The 22386-nt window shown below is 37.2% G+C and overlaps 1 protein-coding gene across 1 annotated transcript; it reads right to left on the reverse strand.

Moving 5' to 3' along the window:
• Positions 1–19685: 19685 nt before the first annotated feature.
• MUC7 (mucin 7, secreted) lies at positions 19686–20988 on the reverse strand. Its single transcript, XM_008693177.1, has one exon. It carries the CDS (start codon positions 20592–20594, stop codon positions 19788–19790), a length of 807 nt encoding a protein of 268 aa, XP_008691399.1. The 5' UTR covers positions 20595–20988; the 3' UTR covers positions 19686–19787.
• Between the last annotated feature and the right edge of the window lie 1398 nt (positions 20989–22386).

The following is a 22386-nucleotide window of genomic DNA, read 5'->3' on the forward strand; positions in this document are numbered from 1 at the left end:
AATAAAAATCTGTTTCTGAGTTGATGTGTGTGAGAATTATCTTTAAAAATTCATGACAGCACTCTCTTCTGTTCAACAGAAATTCTACTATGCGTTATTTTTGATGCTCTTTTTAAATAATATTCTACTTTTCTAATGAGAAAATCAGAAGGATTACAACAAGGGAAGTGTTTTCCCTTGCATAACCTAGTTATAGCTACAGTGCATTACTTTGGTGTAATGATGGCCTCTTAGCACACAACCAGAGGTCACAGAATCAAAAGACTCACAGACCAAATTGGAAAGTTTGAATCCCATGGTTTATTAAATCAATTTAAAACACTTGTTGAGGGGCACCTGGCTGGTTCAGTTGTAGAGCATGCGACTCTTGATCTCAGGGTCGTGAGTTCAAGCCTCACATTGGACGTGAAGCTTACTTAAAAATAAATGAGAAAAAAAAATAAAACACTCGAGAAGAAGAAAGAGATGGGGCAGGTACAGCACTTCAGATAGGGTTCAGGTAGGTGGATTCCTGTGTCACACAACACTCATCTATCCTCTCTTTGACACACCCCTTTCCAACTGATGGCATTGTCACAAAACCAGAGTTGTGGTTTGGGCCAGGAAGATCAACAGGAGAGTGACCTGGGCTGGTTGTGCTCCTTTCCTTCTCAAAGAGAGGCAGGGAAAGTATGCCTGGCTATTGTGCAGCTCACCAATTAGCCTGCTGAAAAACTATGGAGTTTAGCACATATGGGGCCCAAATGGGATCATATAGTGTCACCAGGGGGTGGCTGAAGAAGAGATGACAGCTGTCAGCCTAGAAGTACCATTGTCATGACTTGGTCTGTACATCTTTTTCTATCTCTAAATAACATTTTTGTTTGTTCCTCATTATTTCATTTATTCTACCTTTTAGCATGTCTCACAGGTTACTAAGCTGTTTGCTATCTATATTTAACACATTTTATGAATTCTGCCCCTATATCACAAGCCATTTACTTTTATCTATATTTAATGTAGGCAACAGACCTCAGAGATATTGTAAATTTGATTCCAGACCACCGCAATGACGTGAATATTGCAATAAAGTGCATCAAACGAACTTTTTGGCTTCCCAGTGCATATAAAAGTTATGTTTACACTCTACTGTAGTCTATTAAGTGTGTAATAGCATTATGTGCAAAAAAATTGTACATACCTTAAAGAAAATACCTCATTGCTAAAAAATGCCAGCCATCATCTGAACTTTCAGTGAGTTGTAATCATGAATCACAGATCACCAGCAGCAAACACAATAGTAATGAAAAAGTTTGAAATATTGCAAAAATTACCAAAATGTGTCACAGAGACACGAAGTGAGCAAATACTGTTGGAAAAACTGCACTGATAGACTTTCTCCATGCAGGGTTGCCACAAACCTTCAGTTTGTAAAAAACAGAATATCTGAAGGGCGATAAAGTGAAGTCCAATAAAAGGAGGCATTCCTGTACTTTGTTTTGCCTAAAAGCGATTATGCTAAATACTGCTTATGGATTTCATCCACTTGGTTTGTTTTTCTTATCTTCTATGGCAGTATTGAATATTCTCAAATAATGCAGAAAACAAATTACACAATCCCTTTTTTATGAGTCCCAAATATCTATGCAGTTGACCTTGAACAACAGGAGTTTAAACTGTGTGGATCCACTTATAAGTGGATTTTTCCTTTTATAAATACACTACAGTATTGTACAAGCATTTTCCTTTTTATGATTTTCTTAATAACATTTTCTTTCTTCTAGCTTACTTTATTGTAGGAATACCATATCTAATACATATAACTTACAAAAATATGTTAATTGACAGCTTATGGTATTGTTCAAGGGTTAGCTGTACCTTCCTTTATGATTGTGTAATAACTAATGTCTGAGAAGGTGCAATTAGATGATTTTAAGACTGTACCTTTGATTATTACCTTATTGTCAAGAACAACTGTTGGAATTTGATCATCCTGTGACTTTTATGGGTGAGTTGCTTTCTTGGGCAATACACAGATATGGATGGAGCAGGCGCTGGTTCTCTACTGCTTGGGAGTCAGTTTTCTTTTTCTTTCTGGCTCAAGGGAATGTCTTCTGGTGTGGGGCAAGCTTTTCTCTTTCAAACTCCATTCGCAGTGACTTAGGCTTTTGGAAGTAAAAGCCAGTAAGACTTATGGACTGTTTCTGCTGTGATAAAGCTGACAGCCTGCTACCTGACTGAATATGCAGCAAGGGAAAAGAGAAAAGAAATATAAATTGATAATCTGAAATAATGTCCAGTTGGTGTCCACTGAGGTGAAGTTGTAATCATCTGGTCTGAAGGGTCTGAGGAGGCTTCTCTCATGTGTCTGATGTCTGATGCCTTGTCAGAGAGGGCCGTAAGGGGCCGTCTACCACAGCGTCTACGTAAGACCTCTCCGGAGCATGGTGGTCTCAGGGAACTCAGACTTCTTTATTTCTAGATACATATTTTTCTGATATTCCTGTAAACTGCCTTTTCTTTTTTAACTGTGATTTCTTCTCGATAGCTGCTGCCTCTTTTGGTCTCTGGCGCCTCAGTGACAGAAGCTGCCGCCACGGCTGCCTATTTGCAATGGGTGGACGTGCACAACTAACACATTTTCCTGATCAAGAGGAATAACCCGACCTCCGCACAGCACCCAGCCCAGTAATCTGCAGGCCTGGACCTCCTTCCGCTACATTGGGCTATTTCACCGCAAGACTGTGGGCTCAGAGCTAGCAGCCGAAGGCAAAGGCGTCCGAGGGCAAAGGTGTCCTGGTGGTCACGAACTGAAGATGGGCCAGGAGAGTCTCCCACCTCCTACCTTCCACCACCACCAACAAGAAGGCATGCGCAATGCTAGCACCGTCTGTCACGTGATCTGCAAGATCAGCAGGACAGGTACCGCCCCTGCGCATGCCTGCTCTCCCTCCTGCGCAGCCAGTGACGTCCTGCGTAGCCCGAAGCGGCGGGTTTCGTGAAGGGATCGGCCGCTTTTGGAGAGGCAGCTAATACCCTTGCTCCCCCAGAGCAATAAAGATGTCAGTTTTTCTCGACAACAAAAACAAAATATTTGGAAATGCAGGTAAGTCTTACTCTAGGCACCTTGGTAAGTTTTCCCATTGTTTTAAATAATTCGCCCATAGTTTAGTTTTTCTATAAATATGACTATGCCGTGTGTAAACAATAATTTTATCTTCCTTTCAGACTTAGGTCTAATTTCCTTTTCTGTCTTATAGCACGGGCCAGACCTTCAGTGCAGTAGCACACTTGTATAATACTGAAATATAAAGCAGGTGTATCTAGGGGTGCCTGGGTGGCTCGTGGGTTAAGTGTCTGACTTTTGATCTCAGCTCAGGTCTTGATCTTAGGGTGGTTGAGTTCAGGCGCCTCTTTGGGCTCCATGCTGGTGGGAGCCTACTTAAAAAAAAAATAAGTAATGTTTTCCACTTACAATGATTTTTTTTTCTAGATTAAAAAAACAGATATTCTCCAGCTTAAGGGAGTTCCTTTATATTTCTACTTTAATATAAATTAAAAAAATAAGCCGTGTTGAACTTATTAAATGCTTTTCTCCCCTCATCTATTGAAATGATCATTTGGTCTTTATTTTAACATCTCTGTTGCATTGAATTACATTTATGAATTTTGTTTCACATTTAACCGTGCTCTTTTTGGAGAGAAACTCAATTTGGTTGTTTCTTTAATAATTCTTTAATGGGATTTTGGTTCCTAATGGGATTTGGTTCCTACTGCTTCCTCCCTCCCCCCGCCCCCATCTCTTTATGAGTGAAATAAGCCTATAATTTTCCTTTCTCTGTTTGGTTGAATCATGGTTGAGTTGGGGAGGTTTCCCTCTTTTTATCTTAATGTCTGGAAGAGTTTGTATAAAATTGGACTAATCTGTATAACTGACAATTTTGCAGACCTATTTTCTTCCCTGTAAAACCTCTGGGCTATTTTTTTCTCTTCAATTTATATAATAGTTATAGGGCTATTTGAGTTTTTTCTTTTTGAACAAATCTGCAAGATATATTTTTTAGGAATATCTCCATTCAGTAAGTTTGAAAAATTGTTGGTATATATTTGTTCATGGCATTTTCTTACCTTACTTTAATGTTCACTTTATGTGTAGTTACTATGCTTTAATTTACAATATTGTTAACTTGTTCCTTTTCTCATCTACTCTTGGTCTGTCTTACTAAAGATTATTTTTTTAGTTTTTGCTAAGAACTAACCTTTGGCTTTTAAATCTTCTCTGTTTTATCCTTACATTCTATTTAATTAATTTTGACTCCTATTTATTGTCTTTTTTCTATGTTATTTGAGATTATGCTGTTGTTCATTTTATAATTTCTTAGGAAGGATGTTTAATTCATTTTAAAAGAGAGTATGAACTTTACTACAGTATTTGACCTGAATATATATATTTCAGATATATATTTCATATATCTTATAATATTTCTTGGGTTTTTGTCTATTCTTATTTATTTTTTTATTAAAAACTCTTTTTTTGAACAACGTTTTGCATAGTAGAACTCTGTGTAACAAAGCCTTTGAGTCTTTGAATACCTGAGATTATTGGCCTCATATGCTGATGGCAGTTCGGTTAAATATAAAATTCTGGGTTCTCTTCCATCAGTACTTTGGAAACACCACTCCATTGTCATCTTACATCCAGTGTTGGTAATGAATTATGTGAATATGATTTTTTTCTTTCTTTTGAAAGCTTTTATAGTTTTCTCTTGGTTTTAATATTAGGTCTTTTAATGTATCATTTCCCTTTTACTCTGAGGTCTCTCGTCTTTTTAAAGATTTTTTTAAAAGATTTTATTTATTCATTTGAGAGAGAGAGCACACACAGGAGGGGGCGGGGGAGGGGAAGAGGGAGAGGGAGAAGCAGGCTCCCCACTGAGCAGAGAGCCCAACGCTGAGCTCTATTCCAGGACCCTGGGATCATGACCTTAGCTGAAGGCAGATGCTTAACTGACTGAGCCACCCAGGCGCCCCTCTTTCCTCTTTTAAATCTGAGAAATACATCTGTATTTTCTCTTCAAATATTGTTTTTTTTTACCCATTTTTCTTTTTCTTTTTTTCAGGGAATTCCGTTAGCTGGATATTAGCATACTACTTCTAGCCTCCATATCTCATACTTTTTTTTTTGTTAATACTTTCTATTTACGTGTTCTTGTTTTTTCCTTCTGGGAGATTTCCTCAATTTGTTCTTCCACTTTGCTAATCCATTCCTCTACTATATCCATTCTCTGTATCCCAGTGTTTGGGCTCTTTATTTCAATTATCATATTTTCATACATAATATTTCTGCTTGCTTTTCTGTTTTTTAAATTTTTTCATATTGCTAACATCTTTCCTTATTTCTTTTAGTAATTTTTTCAAGATAATTATTTGTCCATTGTTCTAATAGTTCTGCTTCTGATAGATGAAATATTACAACATGTATTTTTTTTTGAAGTAGTTGTGGTCCTCAAATATTTGGTGATTTTTCTTATGAGCTCAGTTTTCCCTGGTAGTATGAGCTGCTTTGCCAGTCAGTGCTCCGTCCCTGACAGCCCGAAATTGCTCATTGTGTTGGGGGTGGGGTGGGGTCACTGGCCTTCGAATCTGTCACTCATAAAGCAGGTCTCAGGCTAGAGAGCCACTCTGCATCACACAGAGGAGCAACATTAGGAGGAAATGCATCTCAAGTTGTAATTCACAGCCCTGGGCCTTGGAGAGGAAAGGTGCAACTCCCCAAAGTTACTTAGTTCCTATTGTTTTCTTCTAACTTTTCATAAGCTGCTTTAGATTGGGTTCCCCAGGTAACAGGCTGAGATGAGGATTTGTTTGCAGGAATTTATTGGAGTGTGGTCTCAGGAACAATATCTGCAAGGAAGTAGGGGAAGCGGGATTGGGCAGGGGGAGGAGTGAACTGTGATGCTATTGCAGCAGGGGCTTTAGCTTATCCCACAGTGAGGAGAGACCTTCAGAGTGTTTAACATTGAGGCAAGGGGGCTGGAATTTGGTACCATCCTCTTATCCCCATTGACCAGTAATTGAATGCAGGCTATGACTGTGTTTTTTGGTATGTTTTCATGTTCAGCACTGTTTTCTGGGGGTGGTTTCAAGTTTGGTTGTGGTCATTGAGATGGCTTTAGGTTGAGTGGTGATCTCAGGGTGGTTTGGGTTCAGTGATGGTCTCTCTCTGTCGCTCTTTTTTTTTTTTAATTTTTAGAGAGAGAGACTAGGAGCACAAGTGGGGAGGGGCAGAAGAAGGAGAGAAAGAGAATCTTAAGCAGACTTCTTGCTCAGTGCGTAGCCTGATGCGGGGCTCGATCTCATGACCCTGAGACCATGACCTGAGCGCAAGTCAAGAGTGAGATGCCTAACCCACTGAGCCACCAAGGCATCCCCAGTAATGGTCTCCTGAGTGGTGTCATGTTGGTTAATGATTTCTGGAGTGGTTTTGGGTTTTGCAGTGGTTTCTGGGATTGGTGTGTTTTCAGGTTTAGCAATGTTTCCTAAGGAGGTTCAGATTTAGCACTGGTTATTGGGTAGTTTCAGGGTCAGTGGTTGTCTCAGTTTTTTGTTTTTTTTTTTTGTTTTTTGGTTTTTTTTTGGTTTTTTTTGATGGTAAGGTTTACTGGTGATTTCAGCTTCAGCAGTAATCTCTGGGGTAGTTTTAGTTTCAGGGTGGTCTCTGGTGATTTTAGGATCAGCAGTGTTTTTTGGGTAGTTTATTTCAAGCCTTGGTCTCAGGGGTGATTTTATTTTCAGCAGTGATTTTTGGTGGGGTTTCAAGTTTAGTGCCGGTTGATTGGGTGGTTTCAGGTTTAAGGGTGTTATGTGTGGTAGTTTTGGGTTCAGTGGTGATCCCTTGGCTGTTTTCAGGTATAGGAGTATTTTCTGGAGGTGGTTTTAGGTTTGGTGATGGTCACTGAGGTTGTTTTGGTGTTTTGAGTTCATTAGTGGTCTTTGGGTTTGTTTTTGGTTTGGTGGCAGTCTCTTGTGTGATTTTGTGTTTAGTAGTGGCCTCCGGGTTGGTTTTGGGTTCAGCAGTGATTTCCAGTATGGTTTCAGAGTTAATAGTGGTGCCTGGCATGGTTTCATTTTCAGCCACAGTTTATGGAGTGGATTTGGGTTCAAAGGTGGTTTGTGTGGTATTTGTGAATTCAGCAATGGTCATTGAGGTTGTTTGGAGTTCAAAAGCCACCTTTGGGGTGATTTTGCATTCATCTTTAGTCTCTTGTGTGATTTTATTTTTCAGCAGCAGTATTTTCTGTGGTAGATTCATTTTCAGAGGTGATTGAAGAAACTTGTAGAGTAGGTTCAGTAATAATTGGAGTGCTGGTAGATTTATGTAGAATGCTAATAACATCTTGGCCGCACAGAAAGGAGGTGGTAGGTGCTTTTGAAGGGATTTTTGAAGCAGTTATTTTATTTTGATTATGAAAGACAGAGTTATCAAGATAAATTATACGACCTGAAAATGGCATTCGATATGGCTTCTTACGAATTTTTTTTAGGTAGATGGTTCTTTTCTGGTTTAATTTTTTTTGTAAAGGTAGCAGTCATTTTCCAGTGATGTTTGTGTGATATGTGTGGGAGTCAGTGAAACTGAATAATTCCATTTTTATGCATAAGACCATATTTTGAGAAGAATAAAGTGTTTGGTTTTGTTTTTCACTGAAGACATCCTGTGTTTTCTTTCTTACTCTCACTAGGCTGTGAGAAGAGAAAGGAGACTATTATTCACGAATAAAATAATTATTGAAATTTAGATGACTCAAACACCATTTAAATTTGAATTATATTTTTATTATTTTAGTTTTTGGTGAAGTACATCACACATACATAAAACATAATGTATGTATATTTCAATGAATTAAGAAGGCAAATACCTGTGTAACTATAGCACAGATAAAGAAATAGAACATTGCTGTCATTCCAAAAGACTCCTTTGGCCCTTTCCAATTTTTATTTTTCCTTTCTCCTCAAAGTTAATCATCATCCTTACTTCTAACACTTATGTAGACCTGTTTTTGAATTTTGTGTGAATGTAATATACAATATATAGTGATTCGTGTATGGCTTCACAAAATTTATTTGTGTAGATTTGTATTAATTAATTAATGTCTTAATTAAAAGAAAATATTTTTTTATCCTTGTTTTTCCTAGATTTGTGTAATTGTGTTTTTTGCCTTTATCATAAGTAAGATTAAAAGACTTACCTTTTTAAATAATTTTTTTCAAAGAATCCATTTTGGACTTATTATATTAGTTTTTATTTTGTTGTATCATATACTAACTTTCTTTTTTTTAAATTAATTAATTAATTAATTTTTTAATGTTTTTTTATTACATTATGTTAGTCACCATACAGTACATCCCTGGTTTCTGATGCAAGGTTCGATGATTCATTAGTTGCGTATAACACGCAGTGCACCATGCAATACATGCCCTCCTTACTACCCATCACCAGTCTATCCCATTCCCCCACCCCCCTCCCCTCTGAAGCCCTCAGTTTGTTTCTCAGAGTCCATAGTCTCCCATGCTTCACTCCCCCTTCTGATTACCCCCCTTTCTTTATCCCTTTCTTCCCCTACCGATCTTCCTAGTTCTTATGTTCCATAGATGAGAGAAATCATATGATAATTGTCTTTCTCTGCTTGACTTATTTAACTTAGCATTATCTCCTCCAGTGCCATCCATGTTGCAGCAAATGTTGAGAACTCGTTCTTTCTGATAGCTGAGTAATATTCCATTGTATATATGGACCACAGCTTCCTAATCCAGTCATCTGTTGAAGGGCATCTCGGTTCCTTCCACGATTTAGCTATTGTGGATAATGCTGCTATGAACATTGGGGTGCATATGGCCCTTCTCTTCACTACGTCTGTATCTTTGGGGTAAATACCCACATATACTAACTTTCTAATTGCCAATTTTATGTTTTACAATTATTTCCTTATGCTTTCTTTTGATTTTTGTGCTTTTCGAGTTTGATGTTTAGTTTATTGTTTTTTTCAGTTTAATTGATGTTTAGGGCTATAAATTTTCCTATAAGCATTATGTATGCTTTATTCCACTGATTTTAATATATTAACTATTTTATTTATAAGAAATCTGTACTTTAAGCTTGTATTTCCTGTTTTGATTCCATAGATATTTAATAAAGTACTTTTCTTTTTTTCTTTCCAGGTGGAAGGTTTTTTGTTTTTGTTATTTATTTTTAGGTTTATTGTGTTGTGGTTAGGTTAGTCGAGTTTGTTATCTATATTCTTTGGTATTTTTTATTTTTTGAAATTTTTTTGTAAATTATGGTCAATTTTGGTAAATATTTTTTGTGCATTGGAAGTGAAGTTATATTTCCTTATTATCAAGACTTAGAACTTAATATTCACCTAAAAAATCTATTTTAGTGATTAAGTTACTTATTTGGTGATAAAGTTATGTCCATCTCTTTTTGTCTACTTGATCTATCTTAAGAGAGATTTCTTTGCTTTTCCTATTATTGATGTGTTTCTATTTCATCATTGAATCTTCTTTAGTTTCTTATTTTAAAAGTTCTGACCAAAATATTAATAACTGCTATATTTTCTGATAATTATAGGCTTTAGCATTATTAAGTATCTTCTTTTGTCCCTTAGACTGCTTTTTGGTTATATTCTACATTAAGTAGTGATATTGTGATCCTTTTTTTTCTTTTATTTGAACTATATGCTATAGCTTTTCCTATCCTTTTATTTTTTAATCTTTCTGAATATCTTTGTTTTAGTTATTCTTTGTTTATAGTTCTCTGTTGGATTTTGCTTTGTTAGCCAATCTGAAAATCTTTTTCTTTTTATAGGTAAATTAAATGCATTTATATTTATTGATATTATTGACATGTTTGGAGTTAGTTATGTCAAAAATATTATGTATATGCGTATACACATCATTCTGTGTTTGTTCTCTTTTTTGGGGGTGTCTCTTTGCTATATCTTTCCATATTTAGGAAGATTTTAATTTTTTCTTTATACTGATACCTTGTATAACACCCTTAGTCTCCTCATTTTTTGAATACTGTCTATTATTTCACTACTAGGAGCAATATTGAAATCAGTTACTAGTTTTTTTCCCAACCCTTTTTCTCCTAGAATTTAATTTGAATTATCTATTTACTCTCTGATAATGTCTATAAAGCAATCAATGAGTTTCTTATACTTTCTATATATTCTCCTACTAGCGACTAGTACAATTTCTGAAAGTTGTACTGAATGTACATTATGAGAGCATATAACCATTACATACTACATCTTCTCCCTTATGTACATAATTAAATCTTAGTTATACAAGAAAATACATATTCAGTACTCACTATGAACCCATTTTTGATACCTTTTGTAGCATTTGTTTTTTTTTCTTTTTTAGAAAAATTACGATATAGTTGACATATAACATTGTCTTAGTTTTAGGTGTACAGCAATGATTTCATTTTGTATATAATGCAAAATGCTTACTACAATAGGGTAACTTAACATTCATCACCATACATAGTGACAGTTCTTTTTTCCTTATGATGAGAACTTTTTTTTTTTTGAGATTTTATTTATTTATTTGTCAGAGAGAGAGAAAGACAGAGAGATATAGGGCACAAGCAGGGGTAGAGGCAGGCAAAGGGAAGGGACAAGGAGGGCTTAGCAGGGAGTCCAATGTGGGACTTGATCCCAGCACCCTGAGATCATGACCTAAGCTGAAGGCAGATGCTTAACAGACCCACCCAGGCGTTCCCAGAACTTTTTTTCTTTATGATGAGAACTTCCAAAGATCTATTCTCTTAGTAACTTTAAAATACATAATACAGTATTATGAACTGTAGTCACCAGGCTGTATAGTAAATCTGTAGGACTTACTTATTTTATAACTGGAAGTTTGTACCTTTTGACCATTTTACATATTTTGCCACCCCACAACCCTGCCCTAACTCTGTTCTCTGTTCCAACTGCCGATCTGATGTGTTCCCTGTATCTATGAGTTGTTTTTTTGTTTTTATAGATTCCACATATAAGTGAGATCATATGGTATTTGTTTTTGTCTGACTTATTTCACCTAGCATAGTGCCCTCAACGTATATCCATGTTGTCCGGAGTGGCAAGATTTCCTTCTTTTTTTACAACTGAATAATGTTCCATTTTATACACACACACACACACACACACACACACATATACCACATTTTCTTAATCTGTTCATCCATTGATGGACACTTAGGTTGTTTCCTTGTCTTGGCTATTGTAAATAATGCTGCAGTGAACATGGGGGTGCAGGTTTCTTTTCTATTTTTTTCTCTCCTTTTTTATTGTACAGATCCTAGTACCTGAGCCAGAGACCTCAACTTAAAATAGTTACAGAGGTGAGACAGAAGAGACAAACTAAACTAGTCATTAGACTTTTCCCAACAGCCATGGATAATGTGAGTTTGAGAGAAGATGTATAGATGCAGATATGTAAAGGAAAAAGAAAAGAAGAGGAAAGAAAGAGGAAGTTTCTGTACTAACTTTTTCTGATTGCTTGTGTTTCCATGTTTCTGAAATGAGCCAAGAAAAGCTGCTCACCAAGAAGGTACAGGATAAGGAAATGGATGTAATATGTAGATTCTGAGTGTGTAGTGAAACAAGGAAAGGGACTCTGACACTCCCATTTCCAAATTACAGAACAGGTGTTATTCTTATTTAATTATGTAATCCTTTATATTCTATCAGATGTTGACAAAATTTTCTGTGCGCCATTTTCATGTTTTGTGATGTAATTCTTTTATTAGTTAACATGTCACTTAAGTTTATATTTCTATACAAAAAAACCATATACAAAAGAGGAGAAAATTCATGCAGGACAAATAAGAATACTGTATTGGGGCATTTCTTGATGAAAGTTAGCATTTTACATAACAATACAGGATATGGCAGAAGTCAACTTAAAATGTGGTATGTTGCAACTGCATTATAATTAACCAAGTTCATACTGAAATTTTACACCCACTGGAAGTCATGAACTGAGATAAAACTCAGTAAAGCTCATGCCTGAGCCAGAGTTTGCTTTCCTTGGCTTTAAAAAAAAAATTATGTAAATTCAATTTAGTTAACATATAGTCTTTCATTAGTTTTAGGGGCAGACTTCAGTGATTCATCAGTTGCATATAACACCCAATGCTAATTACATCAAGTGCCCTCCTTAATCCCATCACCCAGTTACCCCATCTCCCCACCCTCCTCCCCCCCAGCAGCCCTCAGTTTGTTCCCTACAATTAAGAGTCTCTTACAGTTTGCCTCCCTCTCTGTTTTTATCTTACTTTATTTTTCCTTCCCTTCCCCCATGTTTATCTGTTTTGTACCTTAAATTCCACATGTGACTGAAATCATAATGAGTGAAATCATATGGTATTTGTCTTTCTCTCACTGACTTATTTTGCTTAGCTAATACCCTCAAGTTCCATCCATATCATTGCAAATGGTAAGATTTCATTCTTTTGGATGGCCAAGTAATAATCCATTTTATGTGTGTGTATACACACACACACACACACACGCACACACATTGTATCTTCTCTATTCATTCATCTGTTGTTGGACATCTGGGCTCTTTCCATATTTTGGCTGCTGTGGACATTGCTGCTATAAACATTGGAGTGCATGTGCCCCTTCGAATCACTATTTTTGTATCTTTTGGATGAATATCTAGTAGTGCAATCGCCGGGTCATAGGGTAGTTCTATTTTTAACTTTTTTAAAAAAAGATTTTATTTATTTATTTGTCAGAGAGAGAGAGAGCACAAGCAGGGAGAGTGGCAGGCAGAGAGAGAATCAGGCTCCCCATTGGGCAGGGAGCCCAGTGCAGGGCTCCATCCTAGGACCCGGGGATCGCGACCTGAGCTGAAGGCAGATGCTTAACTGACTGAGCCAGTGTCCCTATTTTTAACTTTCTGAGGAACCTCCGTACTGTTTTTCAGAGTGGCTGCACGAGTTTGTGTTCCCACCAACAGTGTGAGAGGGTTCCCCTTTCTCCACATCCTTACCCTTGCTTTGACAACAAACTACTGACTTTGTATAGGATAAGCAGCAGAGGAGAAAATGCTACATTTCTTTGAACTGATCCATGGTAATAAAGGATAACTAATTCTCTTTTGGTAACCAATTAGATTTTTAAAAAGATTTATTTATTTATTTGAGAGAGAGAGAGCGAGCCCGCATGCATACATGAGCGGGAGGGGCAGAGGGAGGAGAGAGAATCTCAAGCGGACTTTCAGGCTGAGCACAGAGGCTACTGCTGAGCTGGATTTTGCCACCCTGAGATCATGACCTGAGCCAAAATCAAGAGTCAGACGCTTAACGGACTGCACCACCCAGGTGCCCCACCAATTAAATTTTTAAATAACAAATCCAACAGAAACAGAACTGCATCCAAACAAACTATATTTAAGATCACTATGTAGGGGCGCCTGGGTGGCACAGCGGTTAAGCGTCTGCCTTCGGCTCAGGGCGTGATCCCAGCATTATGGGATCGAGCCCCACATCAGGCTCTTCCACTATGAGCCTGCTTCTTCCTCTCCCACTCCCCCTGCTTGTGTTCCCTCTCTCGCTGGCTGTCTCTATCTCTGTTGAATAAATAAATAAAATCTTTAAAAAAAAAAAAGATCACTATGTAAACAGAAACTATGTCTAAATGATATAATATTAAACTCAGAAAAAGAATAAAACCAATAGAACCTCTCATGTATTAGCCTAGCATGTGCTAGTTAGTAGGCTAGGTAGTTATGTACATCATCTTGTTTAATTTTTTAAGAAAATTTTATGTATTTGTTTATTAAAGTCCATAGTTTACATTAGGGTTCACTCTTTGTACTGTACAGTCTATGGATTTTGGCAAATGAAAAATGCCATGTGTCCACCATTATGATATCATACAGAGTAGTTTCACTGCCTTAAAAATCCCCTGTCCTTCATCTGTTCATCCACAGCCTCCCACTCCCCACCCCTGGCAACTATTGATCTTTTCTACTGTCTTCAGAGTTTTGTATTTTTCAGTGTGCCACATAATCTGAATCATATAGTATGTAGCCTTTGCAGACTGATTTCCTTTACTTAGCAATATGCACTTAAGGTTCCTCCGTGTCTTTTCATGACTAGTAGCTCATTTCTTTTTATTATTGAGTTAGTATCTATCATATGGATGTACCACAATTTGTTTATCCATTCAATTATTGAATTATTGTATTTTGATTGCTTCCAAATTTTGGCAATTTTCAATAAAGCTTCTATAAACATTCATATGCAGGTTTTTATATAGACATAAGTTGTCAACTCCTTTGGGTAAATACTTAGGAACAGGACTTCTGGATCATGTGGTAATACTTTTTAAGAAACTGCCAAACTGTCTCCCAAAGTGTATTGTTTTGCCTTCTTGTTGCTTCAGCTTTTAGTAGCTCTTTGGTGTATATGTTTTGCACCTGGTACTTAGATGGGAAAACTGAGATTCCAGGAGGTTGTATAATTTGCCCAAAGTCACACAGCAGAGGAACGGCTAGTGCTGGGATTCAAATTTGAGTTGGTCTGGTTTTAAAGCTGGTGATCTTTCTGTTACACTATGCTGTGTCTTTGAGCAAATCAAGCACTAAGCTGGGTAGGGTCCTTTAATGGTGTATGTGTATATAGCCAGTTTCTACTATGTATGTATGTACGTATGTATTAGTGCCTCTGAGTTTAAAGCTAGACATAAGGAAAATATTCTATTGCATAAGCCTAAAAAGTTTCCTTATTTCCCTGGCCCAGGGAGTCACTCTTTCCTGCCTCCTGTGCCATAGCTCCAGAGAGGAGCTACAAGGCCCTATGAATATGGTAGAGGGCCGCTGCTAGAGGTAGCCATTCCTCAGTACAACTTTAGCTGTAGGTGAGAAGACAGTTTGCTATCATTAAACTTTGCATTCACTCCATAAGAGCATTTTAAGTAATGCAAGTACTAATCAAAAGATTTCTGAATTCAAGGCTTTGTTTTTAAAGAACTGGAACACTAGTAGCTATCTCTTTTAGGATGGAAGGCTGGGGGAAAATGTCATTGGCTGTCACTTGTAAGTTGTTTTGCCAGAAGCAACTTAAGATGGCTGTTATAGACTCACCTGTAAGCTAACTAAGCTATATAGTCACTTAAAATTTTCAGCTCAAGACAGGGGAGTTTTGCATTGTACTTTTAAGGTGTGATTTGAAATTCCTCATTCTTGATCAACAAGGGCACAAATCCAGATGGACTTGTACCTCAGTTAACTGATCATGACGACGTAAAGCATAGGTGTTGGGGAGGAGTGATAGGGGGTGATGGCTGGGGGGAACAGGAGGCATGGCCAGACTACGTTGACTGTTAGTACAGGGTTTGAGGCCCAACCCTGTCTTTTACTTAGTATGATCTTGAAGCATGATATGGAGCCCATCCCACCATTGGGAATAGTATTTGCTACAAGGTAATACACATATCAACCATATTGTATTCTGCAAAGTGTCTAGTAAAATTCCCTGTTCTTGAAGCGTAATTCTTTCTTTTTCTCTCTTCTGCCAGCAGTTTCAGCAATATTAGTCACATCAGCTTTCAAACAGGGTGCAGAATGTCCTACTTCAAGGGGTGCCTGGGTGGCTTTGTCAGTTAAGCATCTGCCTTTGGCTCAGGTCCTGGGATTGAGCTCCCGCGTCGGGCTCACTGTTCAGTGGGAGTCTGCTTCTCTCTCTCCCTCTGCCCCTCCCCCTGCTCGTGCTATCTCTTGCTCTCTTGTGCTCTTTCTCAAATAAATGATTTAAAAAAAAAGAATCTCCAGCTTCAAGAGGAAGTACAATTTGGTACAGCCTGGAGAAATAGCTTAAGAAGGTTAAGAAGAAGGGTGATACTAGTTCTCATCGATAATATGATCTGGTTAAATTTAGAAAATGTGCTTTATACTACAAGTTGGATGAGTGTAGAAGCACTGTCCTTTGCTGATGGTCATTTCTTTAAGAAGTTCATATAATTTTTCACCTGTTGGTTGAAGTTATAGGAGAATATTTCTTTGGCTGCCACTTGTAGAATTGGCTGGAATTCTCTCAGGGAGGACACAGGTTGAGGGGAAGGAATGAAATTGTTGAATATGAAAACAGGCTAAGTTCATGGAAATTTTATGAAAATTTGGGAGCTTTAGCCTGTTTAGAACCTGAGATGATATGGTCAGCGGTAAAGACTGCACACTGTACTGTCTCAAACTCATAAAACATTTTTAGATAGTATATATGTACTTCCTTATTTCATCTTCATTTTCTTGAAAGACAACAACAGACTGGAAGAGTTTCTAGGATCTATTTTATTAGTAAAACTGAAACCATCTGGGGAGAGTGTTCTATTTGTATAGAATAGGAATAAATAGGTCATGTGTATATGTCTTAATTCTTCATTTTTTGGTTTCCCCATCTTCATCCCACTGTCTTCCTATATAAGACTGTGGCTTATGTTCAGTCCTGTAGCTTTTTGGGCTCTGGGCTGCTTTGGATGGGATATATCACCCTGACACCTAAGACACAACCAACTCTACTTGTACTCTAGCTTCTCCGCAGGAAGAGTACAGACCTTGGAAATTTTATTTCTTCCATACTGACACAAATCAAAGGGATTAAGTAATTTTTTGTTTTTCTAATCAATGGCCATTAACTATATTTTTTAAGATGATGAGAAGCATCAAATTTATGTTGAAACGTTTTGTAGTAAAAATTGAAGTTGCAAAATTCAACTCTAATGACTCCAACACAGATACTTCAGAGAAACATCAAAGTTTTAAAAAATTCTAAACATTAGAGTTACTAAAATCAGTGGGGAAAACAATACTACTATACGATTTAACCAGATATGTTCCAAGATAGTGATTTTGTTTTCCTTGGAGAAGTATCTACCAGTGGAATTACTGGATCATATGGTATTTCTAATTTTAATTTTTTTTTTAAAGTAGGCTCTGTGCTCAGCATGGAACCCAGTGTGAGGCTTGAACTCAGGATCCCAAGATGAAGACCTGAGCTGAGATCAAGAATCGGACACTTAACCAACTGAGCCACCCAGGTGCCACTCTATTTTAAATTTTTTGAGGAACCTCCATACTGTTTCCCTAGTGGCTGCCCCAACTTACTTTCCTATCAACAGTGCACAAAGGTTCCCTTTTCTATATACCCCCACCAACACTTGTTATTTTTTGTCTTTTTGATAGCCATTCAAACAGATGTGAGAGATACCTCATTGTGGTTTTGATTTGTATTTTCTCATGATCAGTTGTGGTGAGCAACTTTTATGTACCTGTTGGCCATTTGTATGTCTCTTTCAGAAAAATGTCTTTTCGGTTCCTCTGCCCATTTTTAAATCAGATTGTTTTTTTTCTCTGTTAAGTTGTACAAGTTCTTTATATATTTTGGATAGTAACCCCTTGTTAGATATATGATTTGTAAATATTTTCTGTCAGCCATAGGTTGCCTTTTTACTTTGTTGATGGTTTCATTTCCTGCGTAGCCTTTTAATTTGATGTAGTATCACTTGTTTATTTTTGCTTTTGATATCAAATCCAAAAAAATTATTCCCAAGATCAATGTCAAAGAGCTTACCCCCTGTGTTTTCTTTTAGGAGCTTTATGGTGTCAGGTCTTAATGTTCAAGTCTTTAATCCATTTTGAGTTTGTGTGTGTGTGTGTGTGTGTGTGTGTGTGTGTGTGTATGTGTATGGTGTAAGATAGTGCTCCAGTTTCATTCTTTTGTGTATGGATGTCCAGTTCTTCCAGCACCATTTACTGAAAAGACAATCCTTTCCCCATTGTATGTTCTTGGCTCCTTTGTCCTAAGTTAATTGACTATATATGTGTGTGTTTATTTCTGGGTTCTCTGTTTTGTTTCATTGATCTGTGTGTCTGTTTTTGTGCCACTATTGTTCTGCGTTGATTAGTATAACTTTGTAATATAGTTTGAATTCAGAAAGTGTGATGCCTCTAGCTTTATTTTTCTTTCTCAAGGTTGCTTGGCTATTCAGGGTCTTTTTCGGTTCCACACAAATTTTAGGATTGTTTTTTCTATTTCTGTGAAAAATGCTGCTGGAATGTTGACAAAGATTGCGAGTCTGCAGATTACTTTGGGTAGGATAGACATCTTAACAATACTTATTTTCCCAATCCATGAGCAGGGCATATCTTTTCATTGATTTGTGTCTCTTTCAGTTTCTTTCATCAGTGACTTACAGTTTTCAGTGTCCTATTCTTTTACCTCCTTTTAAATTTATTCCTAGGAACTTTGTTATTTCTGGTGCAACTATAAATGGAATTGTTTTCTTAATTTCTCTTTCTGGTAGTTCTTTTTGAGCTAGTCTGAAATGAGACTGAAGGAACAGAATTAAGTGAGAGGACTGGGGGTCTTTTATTGTCAGTCTGGGAAGCATAGGGCAAACACAGCATTTGGAGTTGAAACGTATTTGTAAGTTAAGACTAAGTAAAGATTAAGTTAATCTAAGTAAATTAACCACTTTGCTTAAAGTATTAAAAAACCCTAGTGTTCAGAGATATTGAGTGTCCTACCCAGGTCATTGGCTGATTAGTGGCAGAGTTGACAAGAATACAGATGTTCCTTTTTACCCTTCTCAGAATCTTAGTGGTAAGGGGCTTCCACATACACACAATGAAAACAGATTGCTATGTGAAGTCTTTATTAGTTGACAAAAAATCTAAATAAAATCATCAGAGTAACACAAAGTAAAAATACCTCCACATCCCAAATTAACATTATCTCTCTATACCAAGTAGGTAGCTTTTATTCTTCTCTTGACTAGATTCAGGGTTTATTTTCAAGACAGTTTTGCAAACGTGACATCAGGACAGTAGTTTGGTATGGTTTGCTTTAAAACACATTTAAATAGATGGTTAAAAGTTTTAAAAAAATATTCTGCTGCTGAATATATTTCATATTGAATTAATGTGAATTAATTGAATTAGTAAGATGAAATCAATTGAATTCATAGTAAAATATTATGACCACCATGTGAACATACACAAAAAGTCTTGTGATTCACAGAGGCTAGAATAAGTACATTGGATCCAAATTAACTTAGATACAATACAATAAATATCAACCATAAAGCCTAAACAATTATGTGCTCTCAAATACATAGTGCCAGAGACCTGGTTTGTGCTTGACTGCCAGATTCTGTTTTCACTCACTTCAGATCTTCACTTCAAATCAACTTTCCTCTTCCTTGGTTCACACTTTGTGGAATGCAATTGGATTTGAAGATTTAAGATGATTGTTTAAAGAATTTTTGTCTCTTATCAGTAATATAATGATAGGTCTATCTAGATTTACATGTTTTTGTTTGTTTGAGAGACCTAATTTTAACTCTTTATATTTGTGGGATTAGACAATTCAGGTGGATTCTTGGTTGGGGGTACAGAGTAGTGACCTTACTGTTTCCAACATTTAGGGAAAAGTAAATGGTTCCTGATCCATGTAATTTTCTCTGTTTAGCTAATGTCTTTTCCCCCCTCAGTGGGCTATCTCTATAGGTTCCACAAAGTGATCTTCAATTATGTTATGCACCTGTTTTGTGGGATAGAGGTGGTTTTTCATGTTAATAAGTCATGTGAGGTAAATAGATTCAAAGATTAGTGATAGTGCTTTTAATTTGAGGAATATTGTAATTTCACTTTGAGATTGGTGGTAAAAGTAAAGGTGGTAGTTCTGCACTCATAAATCATATCTGACAACAGATATAATATATGATGTACTATTTGTTTGGTATAATACCAGAAAGGTACTTTATTACATCATAAATATATTGCCAGAATCGAGAATTCTCATTTTGGCTGGAAGGTGAGGTTGGTTGTTCAACAGTAGTATTTTGAATAGTGGCTGGAGTGGTAGTTTGGATTGTGGGTGCAATTGTAGTTTCGGAAGTGTCAGGTGCAGGAGTGGTTGGGGAAGGATTGGGTGTGGTATTTGGGGCAGCTGTGCTGCCCAGTGGAACTGGGGAAGGTTGTGCTGGTGTAGTTAGGGAAGATGTAGGTGGGGCAGCTGTAGTCTCTGGCAGAGTTGGGGAAGATGTCAGTGGGGCAGCTGTGGTGTCTGGCAAAGCTGGGGAAGGTTGTGGCGATGGGGTAGCTGCAGAAGAGCCCGCATTGGTATTGTCTCTTACAGGTAAGGGGGTAGTATTCTGAATAGGAGAAGTCACACCTGGAGATTCAGTAATTTTGTTGGAAGTAGATGTGGGACTCAAAGATGGGATTTGAGTGGTAGCTCCTGAGGTGTTATTATTGACCGCGGTGTTATTTTTAGCTGGACACTTAGATGGCCGGGGAGGTTTTGGCTTTGGCTTTCTCCTGATTGGATGTGAAGGCTTTGGGTATTTGTGTGGACCAAAAATTAAGTGCTTTTGAGTTAATAGATTCCAGTTAGGTTGAAATTTTGGATACAGTTGTAATCGGCGGTCTAATGTATGTTGTTGGACATTATTCTTTTTGTGCTGTATTTTCCATGGCTTTTTTCGACCTTCACTGAGCTGTGGAAAGAAAGAAAGTGCAAGAACTGAAAACATCCATTGATTTATCAAGTAGGGGATTATTGCTGAATGTTGGATGGGCAGTATTTACGGAGTTTTGGGAATGAAAACCAGATTGCAGTGGGTTGAGTGATTATTCTTCTAATTTCACCAAATCTCCATAACAACTTGCTATTAGAGAATTTCATTTCCTCAAGCATTTATTCTGAGCTAGCTACAATGGATATATTCCTGTGGGTTCAAGCTTGGAGGATTAGCTAGATCTGCCCTTTGTGCTTATAGTTTCTCTCTTCTTCCTCTGGTAGAAGAAAAGGATCAAGTTACTGCCTGAGGACTGAGTAAAAGGACACCCTGTTTGCTGTACTCTGTTCATGAAACTTCAGTCCAAGACATTCAGCTGAGATCAAGGAGTCTTTCTTTCTTTCTTTTTTTTTTTTTTTTTAAAGATTTTATTTATTTATTTGACAGAGATAGAGACAGCCAGTGAGAGAGGGAACACAAGCAGGGGGAGTGGGAGAGGAAGAAGCAGGCTCATAGCTGAGGAGCCTGATGTGGGGCTCGATCCCAGAACACTGGGATCACGCCCTGAGCCGAAGGCAGACGCTTAACCGCTGTGCCACCCAGGAGCCCCTCAAGGAGTCTTTCTTGAATCACACCTTTCACATCTGCCATCATCAAAAAATAACAACATTCCAAACAACCAACTTAACAAATACCCCACTTCACCTTTATATCCTCCACAAAGAAGAAAACTTAGTTTTTAGCTTTTTTAAATTGGAAAAAGAATTTGGCCATTAATATTTAAAATTAAATATTCCTTTAAAGTAGGCTCTACACCCAAAGTGGGGCTCGAACTCAAGTCCCCAAGTTCAAGAGTCGCAAGCTCTACTAACTGAGCCAGCCAGGCACCCTGGCCACTACCTTTTTATTGTATCATTATAAAAATTATAATTACAGAAACTCAATGGTCATTGAATCCTATGATATTGTAGGAAAATTTTGCATGTTTATGTATTTTGTCTGCAGAGAACCTGTAGCTTTCATGATTTCTCAAAGACGTTCATGTCTGAAAAGAACACTGATTTAGTCCAATTCCACAACCAGTACTTGATCTTTTTCCCCAGTATACCTGAATGGCTTTCCAGCCTATGCTTGACAAATATTTCTATTTGGGAATTCTCTACCGTGTCTCACCAGGTTGCCTGTTAGAGAGTTCTTTTTGATACTAAATAGATTTTTTTTTTGGGGGGGGAGATTTCCATTCTTAACAGAACAGAGATTTGTTTTTTTTCAGGTATTCATTCCTGGTCCTAATTTTGCACTTTGGCAGCACGTAGAAGATCCTGGAGACCTTCAAAATTTGAAAATATTTACCATGTCATCTGGGTCTCGTATTCTGCAAGATTAACATTCGTAGTTCCTGACATTATTTGAGTTATAGAACCATCACTGTTTCAGTATCTTATATCTAAACATACTGCAATTTGTCTATATTCTTTTTTTCCTGCATTCCATCTCATACTAAAATTTTAAATTATCAGTTATATTAATTTAAATTAGAGAAAAGAAATATTAACATAAGGATAAGGGGGCACACCTCAGAGTTCCAAGCAAGGATAGGTAACTTTTTACCTCCTGATAATTTCCACATAAACCCTTTTGAGACCACCTAACAGATAAATCATTCCAGTCCCACACTATAAATCTTGGCATAGGAAAGGTGACAACTTTTGAGAGACTAGCGGAGCTGTTCAGCTAAGATAACTCCTTCAGAGACTAATTTACACAGCCTTAAAAATAACTTTGGAAAGCATTAATTGTTTAAAAA

Source organism: Ursus maritimus, unplaced genomic scaffold (genome assembly GCF_017311325.1).
Source record: "Ursus maritimus isolate PB19 unplaced genomic scaffold, ASM1731132v1 scaffold_8, whole genome shotgun sequence".
Classification (NCBI taxonomy): Eukaryota; Metazoa; Chordata; class Mammalia; order Carnivora; family Ursidae; genus Ursus; species Ursus maritimus.